This window comes from Drosophila biarmipes, unplaced genomic scaffold (genome assembly GCF_025231255.1).
Source record: "Drosophila biarmipes strain raj3 unplaced genomic scaffold, RU_DBia_V1.1 ptg000015l, whole genome shotgun sequence".
In the NCBI taxonomy this organism is placed as follows: domain Eukaryota; kingdom Metazoa; phylum Arthropoda; class Insecta; order Diptera; family Drosophilidae; genus Drosophila; species Drosophila biarmipes.
Window position 1 is genome coordinate 863736 of NW_026114533.1, and position 22096 is coordinate 885831.

A 22096-nucleotide genomic window follows, 5' to 3' on the forward strand; every position below is an offset into this window, starting at 1 on the left:
AGCCATGTCCGTGTTCCTTCTAAACACTGTTATCTCGGAAAGTGTAAGAGCTTGAGAGTTAAGATTTCAGATTTGATTCCTTATCTTTGTACATTCTAATTGAAGTATAGTTTTCTGCCCCAAAACACCATTTCCAAAAAACCATGTTACCACATTACCATATATTAGCTATCTACCTTTCATTTCCTTCAGCTGAGAAATGAAAATCTGTCGAGGTAGTAGGGTATAGCGGCCTACCTCATTTATTTTTAACTTAAAACAAAGGAAACAGAACACTAAATTAAAAAAAATCGTTTCTTGTCGTTAGTTAGCTTTATTGGCGGTGCGAACACATGGTAGCATAAATGTACTATTTATTTTAAATTTTGAATTTTTGCCCGTCAATTAAAAAACTGTCAACTAAATTTAGCACTGATTCAAGCAGACAGAAACATTTTCCAGGTATAGTTGAGAGAACAAGAAATTTTCGGCACGGCAAAACCTCACGAACCGTTCCGCAAATGGAAGAAGATTGATGTATCTGTAAAAATAAGAAGTAAGATTTCATTAATACAAATTAAAAGGGTGAATATCAAGATATCCGGTGACTAAAAAACTAATTTTGATTCACTATTTTTTGAAAATCGTGAGACCGTTACTCGTAAAGAGAGAAGGGTCAGATTGATTCATTATTCTAGGTTTATTAATCGGGGCACGTGTATTATCTCGTGTATTTTGATGAGGCTTTGTAGACTTCTACGTAGTAAACGATATTTTCTTTAAGGATTCAAATAAAAAGTTTTTAAGAGTTCCTACTCTCCTGGAAACCGAAATTATCCAAAACAGTCAAAGGACAATTCTCGTCCAAAAATACTCGGGTTTTGAACAAGAAGTCATATTATATTCCGAAGCTTAAAGATAAAGTGGCAATCGTGGTATATAGCTGATCAGATCCTTATGAATGTGAACGTTAGCAGGCATGAAGGGTTTCTGAGACCGATATATAAGGGAGCCAAGTCGCTTTTTACATACAATGTCTATCATGTGGGCCCAATGGAAGTGACGAATAATCAAATTTTCGTAATTGCAGATGCTTTTGCCTAATCGAAGCACAGTAGTTAAAGATGTAGTTACATAAACACACTCACTCGTTGCCAGAATCTCGGGGAAAAGTATTTTTATAGTCGCCACTCGTAAAGTTAAACGTTATACCAGATTCATGGGAAAGTATGTACCAGATAGAAGGCAACTTTTCGACCCCATAAAGTTTATACATTTGTTTGTAACCAAAGGTACTTTGCATGACCAGCACCCAACCAACCAAGCAGTAGCCAAGTTGGGAGCAGTAGGTGCTCAGTATCACCCACTGGTTATAAAAACTGCTAATCAATTTCTGATTTTGTCGACAATGCATATTGTTGCAGTGTAGCCGAGCCAACAACTCTACCTACAACTATCATCAATAATCACTTTAAAATGTATCTCATTTCAATAAATTCGGTTGTTCCAAGTAGTATATAAATTAAATTTGTTGTTTGAAGATGATTTTTAGAAAATTTTTTTTTTACTTTAAAACTCTGGTGTTAAGCCCTTATTCTTAATACACAATTATTAAAGATTAAAAGCTTAAGATAAAACTGTCGCATTTCATTGTGAAATTCAATTATGCTGACACATGCAATTGGAGGGAACTTGAAACGCAAAAGTCGCAATTGATTGGGCTTCGAAAGGAAGCTGATGTGTACTTTGATTTTGATCTGTTTAACTTAGCTGTGAACCAGGATCGGACCTCAATGGCAAAGGCGATTGCAGAGTTTGAAAATATAAGGTTAGATAACAAAGGCATGTTCTCATTTAAGAATAAACCAGTTTTTAACGCAACGGTTAGCGGTTCTACTCCCTACCTTTTGGAATAGACCTTGTAATATACTTTTTCTACTAGCACCTAACCTCCATTAACTCAATTCTTTGCACAGTTCATGTTCATGTTTAGGCACCGTAGTAAACACGGTCCTAACGGACGTAAAAATTTATTAGATTAGCTAACGCTTAAAGCATTCGAAAGCGACATTTCTTTAACCAACTAGAATGTTCCAACTTAAAACAATTAAGTTGTCTCGTGAGAGCGAGACCCCAGAGCCAGCGATCATCAGACTTGCAGTCTATCTGTAGTGAAAGAACAATTGCTGAATTAGTGGAGACAATTTCAAAAAGAGTTTTAGACGTGTTTGTTCGTTGCAAATTAGGAAACCGTTACCGCTTAGTAGGCAGCTGCAGGCTCAACTAGGAGTAACCTCCATAAACACGTGTCGTTGTAACCCTATCGTCGTGCGTACAGTACAGCCCCACAACTGGCGAGTATGCTGACGTCACGGATAACAGAGTGAGTCACACACGCGAGCGTTGAAATGAGAGCATACCTGCATCAGCGGTAGTCTGTCAGTCTCCTAATCTGGCAACCCTACAGCTACTTTATTGGCCTTTTCTTTTTGAGTTAATTGATTGAGATAAACAATTAATTAAATATACAGATTTAATTAATATTATGATTAATGTAAAGTCTTGTGTACAGCCAGCAACCAAAATATTGTCAGGCTGAAATTATTAAACACATATCCCCGTATATATATATATAGATACATATAAGTATGAATATTTTTGACTAATCCTTATTCCACAGCTAACCGAACAGTCCATTGGGCCCTACATCTTTTCCTAGGTAGTAATGGAGGGATTTTATGAAAAACGGTGACATATTTGCGTAAACACTTTCTTTTGAATTACAGATGAATTTGTATGATAAAAACATTATTTAATGGAACATGTGTAATTAAATAAATGAACTAACTAAACCTCAGTCTGTCTAATGCATATAATACATAATGCCAACGAATTAACGCGGTTGATCACAAAGTTACGCTTTCTCAGGGCTAATGACAACACTGTTCCGTGAATTACCAAGGTAGGGTGGGTACAGAGGAACGCGTGATCAATTCCAACTAGGAGCGCAACGAAAACATTGTGTTTTGTCGAAAAAGATTTTCTAGTCAGCTTTCGGAATATAGGACATGGAGTTGTTACTAGGATCGTTCTAACAAAGTTGATTGGTGAAACTGTTATTTTTTCTTCGTGACGACTTTTTGAAATTTGAATTGATCGACCCAGCCAGATGCAGTACAACTTTCAGCCTAGAAAGTTAGCGTTCGATATTATGAAATGCGAACATTACAGAGAATCTTTTATATAATATTGTGGTAAAATCGAGTAGAAGACTTCGATAAGGACTTGGCACTTATGGAATCGACGGATAATATAAAGTATGTATACATAACCAGTAACGACAATAGCTTAGATATTAAGCAAAACCTTTCAAGTTATTGTCGTATTTGTCACAAGAAACTTGAGAAAGACCAAACGTTAGCAACGGCTCCGTGCAAACGCCAAATTCACTACCCTTGTTTGACTAATTGGCTTTAGAATTCCCCAGCATGTCCTACAGTTTGTACCGTACTGTATACTACAGAAATGCTTGTTAGAGGGAATGTTGATTTCGAAACTTAACTTAACAACGCAAAAATCGAAGCTAACATAGCTCCAGGCAATATATCATAAGAAACTGGTAGTCCGAGTGGACAGAGACTTTCTCTTGATGGACCAGAAAGAAGTAGGGGTTCTACCAGAGGTACCGGTACAGGATGAGTTGCTAATAACAGATCCGGGGTGGTTATCAGATCTATGCAGAGCAATGGAGTTCGGAACTCGTTAGAAACATCCAAATCATCCAAAAATGTAAATAGAAGTGAAATTCTTAGCATAGTCAAATGATTAATGGAAACTCAACAAAAGACTCTGTTGGATAAGCTGACAGATCATATTAACAAAACTCAAGGACAGTCCATCCGCTTCGTTTGCACTTACTCCTGTCAAGAAAAACATGCGATTGGTTTTGACTAATTCATCGTAATCATATTCACTTGGGAAACCTTTTGTTTTGCATTTGGAAAAAAGTACGATGATATAACAAAGATCTATCGAAGAATTAGGAATCATAGAAGAATTAGTAAATAGACTTGTCCGAACATTCCCTGAGCCGGATTAAGTCAAATTGTTGATTGATAATTTCAAAAGTTCTCTTCGACACGAGTTACTTCATCTCAAAATCGTCTCGATTAAGAAGTTATTGATAAAAGTGAAGTAACACGAACAACTTAATAATGAATTGCGAAACAATTCCTGAAATTGTTTCAAAATGGGAGGATCAGGAACCAACAGTATCAGCCATTGTGCGCAACGAACTAAGTTGTTGGAATTGTGATAAATTAGGTCATAAATATTAAATTTGGCAGAAAGATGTGTCATCCAACCAACTTAGACACAGAGACGGAGAGTTGATTATAAAAATAATACGTACAATGCTTTACTAGATTCTGGAGCTACAGTGACTTGTATTGGGAACAATGTGGCTCGATTCCTTGTCACTCATATAGAAAGTAAGATTGCTCTGCACTGCACTGTGCTCCGTGAAAGGCATTATAAAATCTTCTAAAAAGTATCGTCACTTGACAGAACACGTTGATTTTTACATAATACCAGGTTTGATATGGACGTCTATATCGAAATTTATTTTCTCTAGAAATTCAAGCACGTCGATAAAATCATTGATGAAACAATGGGAGAACTAGATGTTGGTCCGCCTGAATACGAGGAACCTGAAACCAAACAGTCAACAGAACTAGAGTGTTTTGCGGTTATTAAGGGAATAAAAAAGTATGGCGCCTATATTAAGGGGTGGGATTTCTTGTTTGTTACGGACCATTACGGACAAAACATGGAATAAACACTGATGGAATGCATTCGTCAGAATCAAGCGAAACTTCACAGCCTAAATATTAAAGACAGCTTTCTATGCAAACGCACTGAAAGTGTAACTAGCGAGAGTGAATCTGATGAAAGTTTATGGAAGTTATGGGTACCTTCTATATTAATTAATAGCGTCCTGCAACAAGCGCATGATTCGCCAGGATCTGCTCATTGTTGTGATTCTTCATGGATTTATTAGTTACGCATTCTCGTTCGAACGCTGGGAATATTGGCTTATTGATTCTCGTAAATCAGTTTACAATTCTATTTCCTTTGTCCGTTAAAAAGATTTACATCGGAAAAAATTTGAAAGTTTCTGGAGAAATATATTCTGCCTACATTCTGGGTACCCGAATCTATTCTGACTGATAATGTATCCCATTTCCATTCAGGGTTCTTTGAAGCATTTCTTACCAGATACTAAATCAAGCAAATATGCACTGAAGTTTACTCCCCACAGATAAACGCGAGTAAACGCTTGAACCGAACTGACCTGGCAGCAATAGGGACGTACGTAGGGAAAGGTTATAGCCTGGGACCAAAAACTGAATGAGATAAACGAAGCTATCTAACCTTTACACAACTAACAATTTACCAAACATTTGACAAAATATGATTTTATCTGGCAAAGATTAAGAATTATTGAGAAAACTCGATCTGCTATCAAATGACCCTAGGTTAGGTTATCCTAACGCTCTGCATTGGCTAGAAATTAAGCTAAGTTAAACACTTCGAAGGTTCATGAGGCTAACGCCGGAATAAAAAACTTGAGGAAAAGAAACATCCAATTCAGCGTCGGAGATCAAGTTTACATACGTAACTTCACTCAGAGCAATGCTAGTAAACAGTTTAGAGCTCAACATAAGAAACATTAGTTGTGGAGTACTACAGCTATACGTCGAAATACTAAATACTACTTTTTAAACACAATTTTAAAAATGACGGGCAAAGTTTGTTCTTATTAGGATGTTTTGAAGACTTTTTTCTGATTTCTTAAAAACGAAAAATTATTTTAAAAATGCCCATGTCAAAGTTATCAATCAACAAAAATAGCAACATTTACCAGTTCAGAGCATTTTGCAATGCCTGAGAATTGACCTTTTTTGTGCGTATCCAGACTCTATTTTAGGGTCTTGAAAACAGACCTTAAGATTTCCCACCTTTGACGTACGACACATTCTTGTAAAAATAACCATTTTAAAGTTATTAAATCAACAATTTTAGATGCTGGTTAATAGCTTAATAGAGAAAAAATTTATTTCTACCACTTTTGGGAAACCTTGATAGTTTGGCGAGAAAACAGCTATAAATAGCTACATTTTGCACATCAGTAACTTAAGAACTAATAAAGCTACTTTTTATTGGTAAGGTATTTCGAAATTTGAATGCCTTTCTAAGATGATTTGTTTAAATATAAAACAAAAACTGCTGATATCAAACAAAACACTTCTTAACGACGTAAAAATATAGTGAAGAGCACCTTCAACAAAAGAAGTTCTGATATTAATATCTGTGACAAAAATTATATACACGATGAAATAAAGAAATACACTTTTTACATATTTTAGACTCGGCACGTTGCAAATCATAAAGCCATTGCTAAGTTGTTTGATTTTAATGACGCGTGCCGAATGTAAAAAAATTCAGAAAGTGTATTTATATATAAGCAGCAAAGCAATAAAATTAAGGAGGCTACCTATCGGCTATTTCAGTAGATGTTATGTGGGCGATAAATATTGATGAGACAAATACATTTCAGTTAAACTTTTTTATTTAAATATAAAAAATTATATTCCCAATATTATTAGATAATACTCGTATGTCAAAAAGCCACAAGGCTATATTTTTTTCATAATTATTTTTTTATTTATTTTGTTATATTATTTTCTCACCAATTTTCCGATCCTTCCTATGACATCTATATGATATACTCTCCGGTATTGATAAAGTTTAATTCGAAATTCAGAACTGATTTAAAAATAGTATTTCTTAGCTTAGAAGGTTATATGTTAAAAAATACGAAAGATATAATTTTGTAATGATTTTCGACTTGTTTCTATGGCAGTTATATGATATAGTCGCCCGATTAAAAAATGCTTTGCAAACTTCTGACTGAAATCATTATACCCTCTGCAAAAAATAATAATATGAATGAATATTTGTATTTTAAATAAATGAACAGTAACCAATGTCCAAATACTATTTTAAACTTAAGTGCAGTACAGAAATAATTCCCAAAATAGGTTTAACTGTCACCAAAACAGTGGACTGCCCTGCTATCGTCATTAATAAAATCGGCATGCAAAAAGCAATAGTACTGCCTACCGTAAGAAAGTGTAATGTATTCTTGGAAATAGTCATACCTTTTGTTGGAATGAAATAAAATACACCATTGATAAGTCTTACAAATCTATAAGCCGAAATAGGCCATACCTAATATCCCAATTTATCAACCCTAGTACATGAAAATAGGGACGCAAAAAATAGAACAAACTGGTCAAAATTATCTAAGGTAAGGTATAATTTAAATACGAGTATATCGATTCCGATAATTTTAAATACCCCTTGGATGCTTCAAGAAATAGACCTAACAGAAAAAGAAGATTCCGATTCGAGCGAAGGAATTGAAATTAAAGAAAAAGATCTACAACATGATCCGTCCGTCCGTATGACCTTCCTGCATTTATAACAGTAAAAAAGCATAATAAGAAGAAGAATATAAGAAGAATATATATATAAATTTCAGAATCAGACAATGCACTGTGATGCATTTGAGTAATTTAATAACGTGATTAAAAAACTACAAGAAATTGATCAAAAAGTTTTAGATGAAATGCATGTAATAAACTGTGTCAAGTCTACGTGATTCGTACGAAAATTTCGTAGTCACTATAGATATAAAATTACTGAAAGAGGAAGAACGACGAAAAGAGAGTGACAAAACGGCCGATGGAACGGAACCAAAGATGTAATCTTACTGCGGTGGTGCATGGAATGTGGTGTAACAGCCCATTTATGTGCAATCAAATCATTATTTGTTTCAATTCATGGATTGAAAAAATAATGCTAGTTGGAGAAAATTACATTGAAGCTAAGCGCATTTGAAGAGTGAAACTATATAGGCAAGAAAACATAATTGAATTGGTTGATGTGTTGTTTGTGAAAAATCTTCAGTGTAACTTTATTTCCCTGTCAAAAGCAACGAACAATTGGACCGAAATATATTTTTCGAAAAATAATGCAAGCGTCAAAAATAAGAAGGTTTAAACGCTGTTGAAAGCAGTGCTGATACATCACTATAGGGGGAAGCGATGTACTTGAGAAACAGATCTGAAACGTGTTCATTACCAGATAAGACTCCATACGAAGCATGGTTTGAAAAAAAAACAGGAGTGTTACACCTGAAAGTTTTATGTACAAAGGCCGTAAAGTCTAGAAAAGACAAGAAAAGAAAAATTTTCTCAGAAAGGGATAGATCATATCTTGGTTGGCATATAGGCGTTCAATCATGATACGCAAACTATCTAGGAAGCCAGGGATGTTCTCCGAGAGACACCTTAAATCATCATCAAGAAAATTTACACCCCAAGCTTAAGGATCTTCCTAAGGGCGTATAAAGAGCGGGACCTGGAAACGCTAATGCTATTAGCTGATGAGTACGAAGAACTGGAAGGGGAGCGGGAAGCGTTTGCACAAGAAAACAAGTTCTCAAAGACCAAGTTGATGATGACTTTCCATCGCAGGTCACGTGCAGAAGGTGCGAGAAGACAAATATCGTCACAACGAGTCCCACGACAGAAGGCAACAGGAGCACCACGAGAAGGCCAATGGGCACCACCACAACAGCAACAGATGCAACCAGCGAACACTGTGTGGAGGCCGCCAAACACAACACAGAGGCCGCGGGGAACGACAGACATCACAAACCCCCGTAGACCTCCCGAAGGTGCGGCGGCCACGGACACTGGACACGGCGATGTCTATCCCCGTTGTTCTGCTGGATGTGCGGGAGAGTAGGTGTCAGGAGTGTCGAGTGCTGCCAGCAGGCCGGAAATGGCCAGCATTCTCAGCCGCAGAGAGGCGAGCGAGGGTCGCAAAATGCTGCCTCTCCAAACTAACGGGCGAGCCAATCGAGGAGGAGCAGCAGTTGTCCGCAGCAGTGACGATTGGTGGAGGCACACACAAGACCACGATCAACACCAGGGCAACAGCGAGCTTTATAAGCAAGGAACTGGCGGACAACCTGACTACCTTCGGGAGGAATACGAGGACAAGACGGCAACTTAGGTTGACAGACGGAAGGGGCGGCGGAATCGATGAACAACTGGAGGTGGAAATCGCATTTGGGGACAACCGCCTGACCATGATCCGGCTGATACTACCAAGGAAAGTGTATTAATTGATGTTAGGATGGAACTTTCTAACGCAGGTCGGAACCGAGATAAGGTGTGCTGGACACGATAATACCAGCCAGTGATGATAATACCAGCCAGGAACCGACACAATGGATGGCACGAGGAGAGGCTATCGGTGGCAGTCGTACAACAGGAAACCGAAGGTCGTCATCTTCTGCTGCGAAGTTCCTGGAGGCAGAGCTATCTAGTTTCAGAACCATGACGTCGAATATGGCAGAGCATCATATCACGATGAAGGAATACAAACCAATAAGGCAGCGGTACTACCCCAAGAACCCGAAAGTTCAAGGGGAGATCAATGATCTGATGATTATGAAGAACACGGGCAAGTGGAGACTGTGCGTCGACTTCAGGCAAATCAACGCCAAATCGATAAAGGATGCATACCCGATGTCTCGAATAAATTATATCCTCGACCAGCTGAAAGAGGAACGGTACAAAAGCAGTTTGGACCTAAAGGACGGACACCGGCAAGTCCCTCTGAAAGAAATCAGCAGGCAGTACACTGCGCTTACAGTGCCGGCAAAGAGCTTAGGCCAGTAGAGAGTAAAGCCATTCGGACTCCATTCGGCATCTGCGACCTTTCAGCGAATGCTGGACCGCTATTGAACCCGAAATGTCGCCCCACACATTTGCGTACCAGGACAATATCATAGTGATCAGCTGGATTCAAGACATGCGCGGAAAGATTAGTATCCAGCCACAAAAGTACCCGAACTACGTGATGGAGGGACACACCTTGTACAGGAACACACCACACAAAGCGGGAAGAGAGGATGTCGCGATGTGCGTCCCGAAAGCTCCACGGAAAACGGTGCTGAAAGAGATCTGGCCACGTAGAAAGCCGAAGAACAAAAGCACGTCTGGCAGCCCGGTACTAACGGCCAGACATGCACCGAGGTGCTCGAGCCCACGAAAGAGGGTGTGAGACATGTATCGGATTCAAGCCGAATCAGATGCAGGCGGCTAGGAAAATGCTAACGCAGGTGCTAGAGGAACCATGGGCTACAGTATGTGCAGACTTAGCACCACAACCAAATGCTGCTGGTGCAAATAGACCGGTTCTCTAAGTTGACTGAGTTGGTGCCACTGCGAAGCGCGACCGGAACGCATCATCGCAAGGTATAGGGTCCCTAAAGTAGTCATAACGGTGTACAGTTCAACAGTAGAATCTTCAAGAATTTCCTGGACGAGATGGGAGCCAAGCAACAGTTCACGGCTCTATACACCCCGCAGGAGAACCCGACGAAGGGAGCAAATATGACTGGGACGAGAAATGGAATACGAGTGTTTTGGAATCTACAGGTGTTCAATACTCAAGGCAGATACCCAAGATTACCGAGTGCCCTATACGACAGAGAGACCTTGGGAAACGGGCGAACCACTGAGACCCTAGGGGAGAAGGCTAACAAACTCGGGGAAGTCTTCGAGATTTTAAGACGGAATCTGGAGAGATCCTACCAGGATCAGGCTAGGCATTACAACCTAAGGTGGAGACAATGGAAGCCAGCGGTGGGAGCCCCAGGAAACACCATTTGTCAAAAGCGGCCAAAGGGTTTGCAGCACAGTTGGCCCCAAGATACGGCGGACCTTACCAAGTCATGGATTTCAGATCAGAGAGCTTTAGCGTAAAGCTGAAAAGAAAGAAAAGAGAGAGGCTGAAAGAAATAGCGGGACCGAGAGAAGAGGAAGGAACGGCCGGCGGCAGACCGGCATTCAGCGAAAGCACTCGACATCATTAATTCCCGCAATGGCTGCCCGCCAGCCGGCCGAGGGGTCTTGTCCGGGGCAAGGATGGTCGACCACACGGCTTACCCGAACCTCTCGGCGGATCTCGAGGCGAAGAGAGCCCGAACCGGTGATCAGCTCCGACAGCGACGTCAAGCTAATCGAGGATCCGTGGCTGGAGTAGAGGAGGTGGCGGTTACGGAAGGCCACCAGCAGCGCAGATGGCCGTATCCTGACAGGCGTATCAAATGTCGAGTGGATCAGCGAGAAGCAACCTGCGGGTGGACGAACTCCCCGAAGCGCGGCGGATGACGGAGGAGACGCGGTTGAAGGAGATGGTAAAGGATTCGGAGTGGCAGGCCCGCTTGCGACGGGCCGAGGCGATTGATGGGCAAAAGCAAATGGAAATATCGGTGATGATAAATATCACGGCGAGCAAGTGACAACGCCGCACTTGCGATATCGGATGATGAATATTGATATCGTGAGCAGGCTTTGCGTATCGATAACCGATTAGTGGTGCCCAATGGGAACAGATGGAGTATCGGCGAGGGAGATTTGAAACTGCTTCGTGGAGGACGACCAGCGCTGTAAAAACTCAACAGAGTTTGAATTCAAGTAACGGCGCAGCAAAAAGCGGTTGGAGAACGTTAGAGTTTGCAGATCAAGGATGAATAACGTCGGAGTTTTGAGAGCAAATGAGTTTGGAGACCAAGGATGGAGAAAGAGAGAGTGGAGACTTGGCGGGTGAAGCGAGAGTAAGAAAGAAGGAGCCACATCTTGGCAGCATTAGGCTGGACGTCGGTGGGAAGCTGCGCATGAAGGACTTTGAACCCAGTGTGGAGAGTTTCGGCGGGCCGTGCGCAAAAAAGAAATAACGGTTCCCGGAGGATCAGTCGAACGAAAGAGTCGATCGGGATCAGTCGATCGGATGATTCGGTCGGGATCAGTCGATCGGATGAGTCGATCGCGAGCAGTCGATCGGATGAGTCGATCGCGAGCATTCGATCAGAGTCAAGCCATTAAGAGCATATATCAAATGAACAGTCAACCAACCAAGTAAACTACAAGGGAGCTACAACAAGTCAAGTCGTCGGAAGCAGAGCCGTGGGAGGGTACAAGATGCAAGATCGCTAAGTCGAAAAGTTCGGGATTGGGAGTACAAGGAATCTCCGAATTGAGACACAGGGGGCTGAGGTATAGGCGGTATCACACGGCTAGGTCAAGGCGATCTGTTTATTCCAACGAAGTCCTGCCGTTACGCCTGGATAGTCTGTCATAGTTTGAGCAGTAAAGGCCGGCGACAAGAAATCGTGATCTCATAAGCCTCTCTATACCCAGTGTACCCCGCCCTAAGCACTACTTTGGGGTGAACCGGCGTAAACCCCGTGCGTCAAGTGGCATTGAGAAAGTCTTGGCGCGATCAGCCGGAAAGGAGACCGGTCGATCAGTACGGTCTCGAGTGGAATTTTCCAGACTCGTGAAGTAATCGAGCGGCATGTCTGAACCCCGATTCTAAAGAACCAGACGGGAGAGAAGTCCCGGATCGGCGTATGCCCGAGAACCCGAGTACCAGAAGCTACGCTACGTACAGCCACTCGGTTAGGAGCAGTTCACAGGACACCACCATCAGCAAGGTAGACACCACACCGCCACGCAAGGCAGATCGAGCCCCGCAGGAACGGCACGGACAGTAAGCGAAAGGGTGAGGCTAGAGTGGAACGTTCGTTTAACTAGACGTAAAAGCCAAGTGAAGCGCGAGTTAGCTTCCTCGTGTTTGCCTTGACTGTCCGCGCGATCTGAGCGGAAACCCCATTGGGAACATCAAGAGGTGTGATCGTGGAGAGTGCGTCATTCTGTTCACCATAGTCTAAGAACGGGGAAGTTCTCTAAGCCCGCACGGCTGACCTCCTATCGAGTCGCCGAGTCAACGCGTCAGGGAGCTACAGGACTGGAACAAGGAGGTAAGAGGACATCGAGACGACCAGAACCGTCAGAGACATCCAGGGCACCAAAATGGCGTTATCGAAGGCAACTAAATTACCCAGACGTCTGTAGTTACACCAGCAACAAACCCACTAGGAACCCGTGAATTCTATGCCATCTCACTGAACTACTGGGCGGTCAAGTTTATATAAATTTGGTGGGACGAACACTCACAATCTACTGAGTTAAAAGCACGATTCTCTTAGCGACCAGAATGTAAAAAATCAGTTCGTTACAAAGTTTTATCTGTTATATTAGATAAAGTGCGGTAAGAAGGAGAATATTGTATATGCACCAATGTATATATAATTATTCTTTGGTTCTTGCAAGAAAGTAACGTTGCGTTCTTATCTTTCTCTTCTTTAAGTTGTTGTTCTGACTGTATGCAGCATTTTTTGTTGAGTCTCTTGAGATACATTTTAGATACTTTCCGACGAATCAAGAATACCCTTTTTTCTACGAATAACGATTACATCTGCCAATTAGATTTCATGCCATCTAAAGTCTAGCTAATAATAAGACTAAATAGCCTACAATATCCGATTTATGTTTCAATAACACCGCGGACAGCGCTATCACTGTGGGCGGCAGTCCACGTATAGTGCTATACACCTTTACATTTTATTTGGAATCGTTAGCGCTATCACTGTGGAAGGCATTCCACGCATAGCGCTATACACCTTAAAATTTTATTTGGAATCGTTAGAGCCGTCTTTGAAAAATCAAATATATGTTACAAAGTATCTAAATAATAATAGCTTTGGACCATAATTTTAAACGGTGGTATTAAGACAAATCGTGTTTGAAAGGTGAACAAATTCTTTCAAAATACCTTTCTAACGAAGTATAGCACAAATCTGGAGCCTCAGCACTGCAACGGTTACGGGTTTCCTTGCAAAACTATCTATTTTTTCCAAAATTGTTAAAATTAATTTTTTTATGGAGCTATTAAGCATTATGTTGAATTTCCAGGACCTTCAAATACAATTTGGATACATATACAAAATATAAGTTCTCAGGCAGTATAAGATGTTCTGAACTGTAAATGTGACCATTTTTGTATTATTATGTTTGAAACGGGAGCTTTTTACAATAATGTATCCTAGCCAAAAGTTAAGGAATCTCAAGAGCTATATACCTTAAAATTTTATTTGTAATCGTTTGAGAAATCGGAAGAAGGCTAAAAAAATGTTGCATAATTTTGAAATACCTTTCTAACGAGGTATAGCACAAAACTGTAGCTTCATTGCTTCACAAGTTAACGGCATACAAAATGTATCTGTTTATAAGTGTTTTTTCGCCAAACTAGCTAGTTTTACAAGTAGTGGTAGAACTAATATTTTTCATATTGAGCAGTTTAACGTATCTTAAATTTCCAGGACCTTTAAATACAATTTGGATACGAACACAAAAGATTAATTCTCAGGCAGTATAAGATGCTCTGAACTGATAGATGTAACCATATTTGTATTATTAAGTTTGGTACGGATATTTTTTACAAGAATGCGTCTGTTGACAAAGGTTGAGGAATCTCTATTATTTCGAAATACCTTTCTAACGACGTATAGTACTGTAGCTTCATTAATTCACAAGTTATCGGTATAGAAAATGTATCTATTTTTATGTGCTTCTTCGCCAAACTAGCTAGTTTTCCAAAAAGTGGTAGAACTAATGTTTCTCATATTGAGCTGTTTAACATATCTTTAATATCCAGGACTTTCAAATAGAGTTTGGATACGCACAAAAAAGGTCAATTCTCAACGGTATAACATGCTCTGAAATGATTAATGTGACCGTTTTTTTATTATTAGGTTTCAACGCGGTATTTATTTTAAAAATCGTACTTATAATATTGAAATACCTACCGAATACCTAACGAAGTGCAGCTCAATCCTAAAGCTTCAGTACTTCACAAGTTACTGGTTAACGACGTACGGCACACGCCTGTAGCTTCAAAACTTCACATGTTATCGGTATACAAAATGTATCAATTTATAAGTGTTTTTCGGCAAACTAGCTAATTTTCCAAAAAGTGGTAGAACTAATGTTTCTTACATTAAGCTGTTTAACATTATCTTAAATTTCGAGGACCTTCAATTAGAGTTTGGATACACACAAGGATGTCGATTCTCAGGAAATATAAGATGCTCTGAACTGTAAATGTGACCATATTTGTATTATTAAGTCTGAAACGGGTATTTTTACACGAATGTGAATCAGAAGGGATAGACACCTTAAAATTTGATTTGAATTTGCTAGAGCCGGTTTTCAAAAACGGAAGAAGTCTAAAACTAAATAAAAGCAAATCGTGTTTAAAAATCGTACTTGTAATATTAATATACTAATTAAAAAATATGGTTTTTTTATTATTAAGTTTCAAACGGGTATTTTTACAAGAATGCGTCGTAAGGCAGAAATTGAGAAATCTCAAGGGCTAAACACTTTAAAATTTTTTTAAAATCGTTTTAGCCGTTTTTGAGAAATTGGAAAAAGGCTAAAAATATCTAAATAAAAACACTTTGGAGCATAATTTTTAAGCGGTGGTGTTCAGACAAATCGTGTTCAAAAGGCATACATAGTATTTCGAAACACCATTATAACGACGGTAAGCACAAGCCTGTATCTTCAGTACTTCACAAGTTGACAGTATACAAAATGTATCAATTTATAAGTTGTTTTTTTTCGCCAAAAGTGGTAGAACTAAATTTACTTATATTTAGCTTTTCAACATTATCCTAAATTTCCAGGACCTTCAAATAGAGTTTGGATACGCACAACAAAGGTCAATTCTCAGGCAGTATATGACCTTGTGAACTGTTTAATGTGACCGTTATTTATTATTAGGATAGAAACGGGTATTTTTTACAAGAATTTGTACTATGCCAAAAGTTGAGGAATCTCTAAGGTTATACACCTTAAAATTTTATTTATTGTTATTATTATTGGAACCGATTGATACGTTTTTCAAAAATCGGAAGAAGGCTTAAAAATATCTAAATAAACGAACTTAAACCATAGCCATAAGTTAAGGAACACTTTAAATTTATTTTTATTTTTAAAAAATGGGAAGAAGACTAAAAAAATCCAAATAAAAGAAAATTGTGATATTTAGAAAAATCATGTTTATAAAATGTGATTTCAATTTTGAAATACCTTTTTAACGACGTATAGCTCAATCCTAAAGCTTCAGTACTCCACAAGTAAGGGATATACAAAATTTAGATATTTATAGCTGTCTGCTCGCAAAACTAGCTAGTTTTTTCAAAATTGGAAAAATTTATGTTTCTTATATGGAGCTATTCATCATCTTAAATTTCCAGGACCTTCATATACAATTTGGATACGAACACAAAAGATTAATTCTCAGGCAGTATAAGATGCTCTGAACTGATAGATGTAACCATATTTGTATTATTAAGTTTGGTACGGATATTTTTTACAAGAATGCGTCGGTTGACAAAGGTTGAGGAATCTCTATTATTTCGAAATACCTTTCTAACGACGTATAGTACTGTAGCTTCATTAATTCACAAGTTATCGGTATAGAAAATGTATCTATTTTTATGTGCTTCTTCGCCAAACTAGCTAGTTTTCCAAAAAGTGGTAGAACTAATGTTTCTCATATTGAGCTGTTTAACATATCTTTAATATCCAGGACTTTCAAATAGAATTTGGATACGCACAAAAAAGGTCAATTCTCAACGGTATAACATGCTCTGAAATGATTAATGTGACCGTTTTTTTATTATTAGGTTTCAACGCGGTATTTATTTTAAAAATCGTACTTATAATATTGAAATACCTACCGAATACCTAACGAAGTGCAGCTCAATCCTAAAGCTTCAGTACTTCACAAGTTACTGGTTAACGACGTACGGCACACGCCTGTAGCTTCAAAACTTCACATGTTATCGGTATACAAAATGTATCAATTTATAAGTGTTTTTCGGCAAACTAGCTAATTTTCCAAAAAGTGGTAGAACTAATGTTTCTTACATTAAGCTGTTTAACATTATCTTAAATTTCGAGGACCTTCAATTAGAGTTTGGATACACACAAGGATGTCGATTCTCAGGAAATATAAGAAGCTCTGAACTGTAAATGTGACCATATTTGTATTATTAAGTTTGAAACGGGTATTTTTACACGAATGTGAATCAGAAGGGATAGACACCTTAAAATTTGATTTGAATTTGCTAGAGCCGGTTTTCAAAAACGGAAGAAGTCTAAAAGAAAACTAAATAAAAGCAAATCGTGTTTAAAAATCGTACTTGTAATATTAATATACTAATTAATAAATATGGTTTTTTTATTATTAAGTTTCAAACGGGCATTTTTACAAGAATGCGTCGTAAGGCAGAAATTGAGAAATCTCAAGGGCTAAACACTTTAAAATTTTTTTAAAATCGTTTTAGCCGTTTTTGAGAAATTGGAAAAAGGCTAAAAATATCTAAATAAAAACACTTTGGAGCATCATTTTTAAGCGGTGGTGTTCAGACAAATCGTGTTCAAAAGGCATACATAGTATTTCGAAACACCATTATAACGACGGTAAGCACAAGCCTGTATCTTCAGTACTTCACAAGTTGACAGTATACAAAATGTATCAATTTATAAGTTGTTTTTTTTCGCCAAAAGTGGTAGAACTAAATTTACTTATATTTAGCTTTTTAACATTATCCTAAATTTCCAGGGCCTTCAAATAGAGTTTGGATACGCACAACAAAGGTCAATTCTCAGGCAGTATATGACCTTGTGAACTGTTTAATGTGACCGTTATTTATTATTAGGATAGAAACGGGTATTTTTTACAAGAATTTGTACTATGCCAAAAGTTGAGGAATCTCTAAGGTTATACACCTTAAAATTTTATTTATTGTTATTATTATTGGAACCGATTGATACGTTTTTCAAAAATCGGAAGAAGGCTTAAAAATATCTAAATAAACGAACTTTAGACCATAGCCATAAGTTAAGGAACACTTTAAATTTATTTTTATTTAAAAAAAATCGGAAGAAGACTAAAAAAATCCAAATAAAAGAAAATTGTGATATTTAGAAAAATCATGTTTATAAAATGTGATTTCAATTTTGAAATACCTTTTTAACGACGTATAGCTCAATCCTAAAGCTTCAGTACTCCACAAGTAAGGGATATACAAAATTTAGATATTTATAGCTGTCTGCTCGCAAAACTAGCTAGTTTTTTCAAAATTGGAAAAATTTATGTTTCTTATATGGAGCTATTTAACATCATCTTAAATTTCCAGGACCTTCATATACAATTTGGATACGAACACAAAAGATTAATTCTCAGGCAGTATAAGATGCTGAACTGATAGATGTAACCATATTTGTATTATTAAGTTTGGTACGGATATTTTTTACAAGAATGCGTCGGTTGACAAAGGTTGAGGAATCTCTATTATTTCGAAATACCTTTCTAACGACGTATAGTACTGTAGCTTCATTAATTCACAAGTTATCGGTATAGAAAATGTATCTATTTTTATGTGCTTCTTCGCCAAACTAGCTAGTTTTCCAAAAAGTGGTAGAACTAATGTTTCTCATATTGAGCTCTTTAACATATCTTTAATATCCAGGACTTTCAAATAGAGTTTGGATACGCACAAAAAAGGTCAATTCTCAACGGTATAACATGCTCTGAAATGATTAATGTGACCGTTTTTTTATTATTAGGTTTCAACGCGGTATTTATTTTAAAAATCGTACTTATAATATTGAAATACCTACCGAATACCTAACGAAGTGCAGCTCAATCCTAAAGCTTCAGTACTTCACAAGTTACTGGTTAACGACGTACGGCACACGCCTGTAGCTTCAAAACTTCACATGTTATCGGTATACAAAATGTATCAATTTATAAGTGTTTTTCGGCAAACTAGCTAATTTTCCAAAAAGTGGTAGAACTAATGTTTCTTACATTAAGCTGTTTAACATTATCTTAAATTTCGAGGACCTTCAATTAGAGTTTGGATACACACAAGGATGTCGATTCTCAGGAAATATAAGATGCTCTGAACTGTAAATGTGACCATATTTGTATTATTAAGTTTGAAACGGGTATTTTTACACGAATGTGAATCAGAAGGGATAGACACCTTAAAATTTGATTTGAATTTGCTAGAGCCGGTTTTCAAAAACGGAAGAAGTCTAAAAGAAAACTAAATAAAAGCAAATCGTGTTTAAAAATCGTACTTGTAATATTAATATACTAATTAATAAATATGGTTTTTTTATTATTAAGTTTCAAACGGGTATTTTTACAAGAATGCGTCGTAAGGCAGAAATTGAGAAATCTCAAGGGCTAAACACTTTAAAATTTTTTTAAAATCGTTTTAGCCGTTTTTGAAAAATTGGAAAAAGGCTAAAAATATCTAAATAAAAACACTTTGGAGCATCATTTTTAAGCGGTCGTGTTCAGACAAATCGTGTTCAAAAGGCATACATAGTATTTCGAAACACCTATATAACGACGGTAAGCACAAGCCTGCATCTTCAGTACTTCACAAGTTGACAGTATACAAAATGTATCAATTTATAAGTTGTTTTTTTTTCGCCAAAAGTGGTAGAACTAAATTTACTTATATTTAGCTTTTTAACATTATCCTAAATTTCCAGGACCCTCAAATAGAGTTTGGATACGCACAACAAAGGTTGTGTATATGACCTTGTGAACTGTTTAATGTGACCGTTATTTATTATTAGGATAGAAACGGGTATTTTTTACAAGAATTTGTACTATGCCAAAAGTTGAGGAATCTCTAAGGTTATACACCTTAAAATTTTATATATTGTTATTATTATTGGAACCGATTGATACGTTTTTCAAAAATCGGAAGAAGGCTTAAAAATATCTAAATAAACGAACTTTAGACCATAGCCATAACACTTTAAATTACACTTTAAATTTATTACACTTTAAATTTATTTTTATTTTTAAAAAATCGGAAGAAGACTAAAAAAATTCAAATAAAAGAAAATTGTGATATTTAGAAAAATCATGTTTATAAAATGTGATTTCAATTTTGAAATACCTTTTTAACGACGTATAGCTCAATCCTAAAGCTTCAGTACTCCACAAGTAAGGGATATACAAAATTTAGATATTTATAGCTGTCTGCTCGCAAAACTAGCTAGTTTTTTCAAAATTGGAAAAATTTATGTTTCTTATATGGAGCTATTTAACATCATCTTAAATTTCCAGGACCTTCATATACAATTTGGATACGAACACAAAAGATTAATTCTCAGGCAGTATAAGATGCTCTGAACTGATAGATGTAACCATATTTGTATTATTAAGTTTGGTACGGATATTTTTTACAAGAATGCGTCGGTTGACAAAGGTTGAGGAATCTCTATTATTTCGAAATACCTTTCTAACGACGTATAGTACTACTATCTATTTTTATGTGCTTCTTCGCCAAACTAGCTAGTTTTCCAAAAAGTGGTGGAACTAATGTTTCTTATATTAAGCTGTTTAACATTATCTAAAATTTCGAGGACCTTCAATTAGAGTTTGGATACACACAAAAGAGGTCAATTCTCAGGCAGTATATGATGCTCTGAAACGGGTTCTTTTACAAGAATGTGAATCCGAAGGGATAGACACCTTAAAATTTGATTTGAAGGCTAAAAAAAAAATTAAAACAAATTATGGACCATAATTTTTAAACGGTGGTATTTAGGCAAATCGTACTTATAATATTAATATACTAATTAATAAATATGACTTCTTTATTATTAAGTTTGAAAGAGGTATAAGCCAAAATTTGAGGAATCTCAAGGGCTATATCCTTCAAATTTAATTTAACATTGTTAGAGCCGTTTATCAAAATTCGGAAGAAGGCGAAAAACTCTAAATAAAACAAATTTTGGACCAACATTTTTAAACGGTGGTATTTAGACAATTCGCGTTTAAAAATCGATCTTATTTTTTTGAAATACCTTTCTAACAACGTAAAGCTAAATCCTAAAGGTTTAGTACTTGACAAGTTATGTTGCTATTTATAGCAATAGCGTACTCCACTCACCTCTCGGAACTGCTCCACCAACCTATCCCTCTCCCTGTTGACGCCGGCGGACACTGGGCTCACATATCCCACTCCATGCGAGCTGCTGCTGAAACAACCATTGGGTTCAAGCGCCCACCCGCACGGAACCAATGGTATGACGAGGAGTGTCGCGTCGCAGCTGCAGCAAAAAACGCCGCCCACAGAAGAACGCTGCAGTCTGGAGCAACGCGAGCTACTTGTGAACGTTACAGGGAGAAAAGGAAGGAAGAGAGACAGGAATGATGTTCGAAAATTCGACCAACAAGTCAACGGTCTGACACAAGGTTTCAAGACCGGAGCATCTAACTGTAGGGATGAAAATGGAAATCAGGTTACGGATACGCAGTGCACGCTGAGGTTATGGAGGTAGCATTTCTCCAAGCTGCTGGCAGGCGTTGACGGCACCAATCCCGCCATTGGAAGAAGCAGCCCGATACCGCCAATCGACGACAATGTGGATATACCACTACCTAACCATAACGAGGTCCGAGTCGCTATAACGCGGCTCAAAGACAACAAAGCTGCCGGTGCTGATGGACTGCCTGCAGAGTTGTTCAAGGCCGGCGGTGAAAAGCTGATAAGATGCATGCATCAGCTCTTGTGCAAAATAGGGCCAACTATTGGAATCTCAGCGTCCTTTGTCCCGTTCTTAAGAAAGGTGACCCGACGATGTGCGCTTTCTACCGGGGAATCAGCCTGATTACCATCTCATACAAGGTCTTATCGAGCTTAATATGTGAACGACTGAAGCCGTATACCTGCACACTGATCGGACCTTATCACCGCGGCTTCAGACCTGGTAAGTCCACCATAGACCAGATCTTCACAATACGCCAAATCCTGGAAAAACCCACGAGAATAGCATTGACACACACCATCTCTTTGTCGATTATAAAGCTGCATTCGATAGCCCGGCGAGGGAACACCTATATGCCACCATTCCTGAGTTCGGTATTCCTGCAAAGCTAATACGTCTTTGCAGAATGACATTGATCAGCACCATCAGCTCTGTCAAGGTAGGATCGAACCTCACCGAACCTTTTAATACCG

At 38.0% G+C, this 22096-nt stretch overlaps 1 protein-coding gene across 2 annotated transcripts in view; it reads right to left on the minus strand.

Moving 5' to 3' along the window:
• Positions 1 to 293: 293 nt before the first annotated feature.
• LOC122818569 (uncharacterized) overlaps positions 294 to 22096 on the minus strand; it is a 244941-nt gene continuing 223138 nt past the window's right edge. For both annotated transcript variants that reach the window (XM_050890123.1, XM_050890122.1), the window contains exon 5: positions 294 to 520. In XM_050890123.1, coding sequence (XP_050746080.1) covers positions 359 to 520 — 162 coding nt within the window. In that variant the 3' untranslated portion in view covers positions 294 to 358. The remainder of the gene's footprint in view (positions 521 to 22096) is intronic.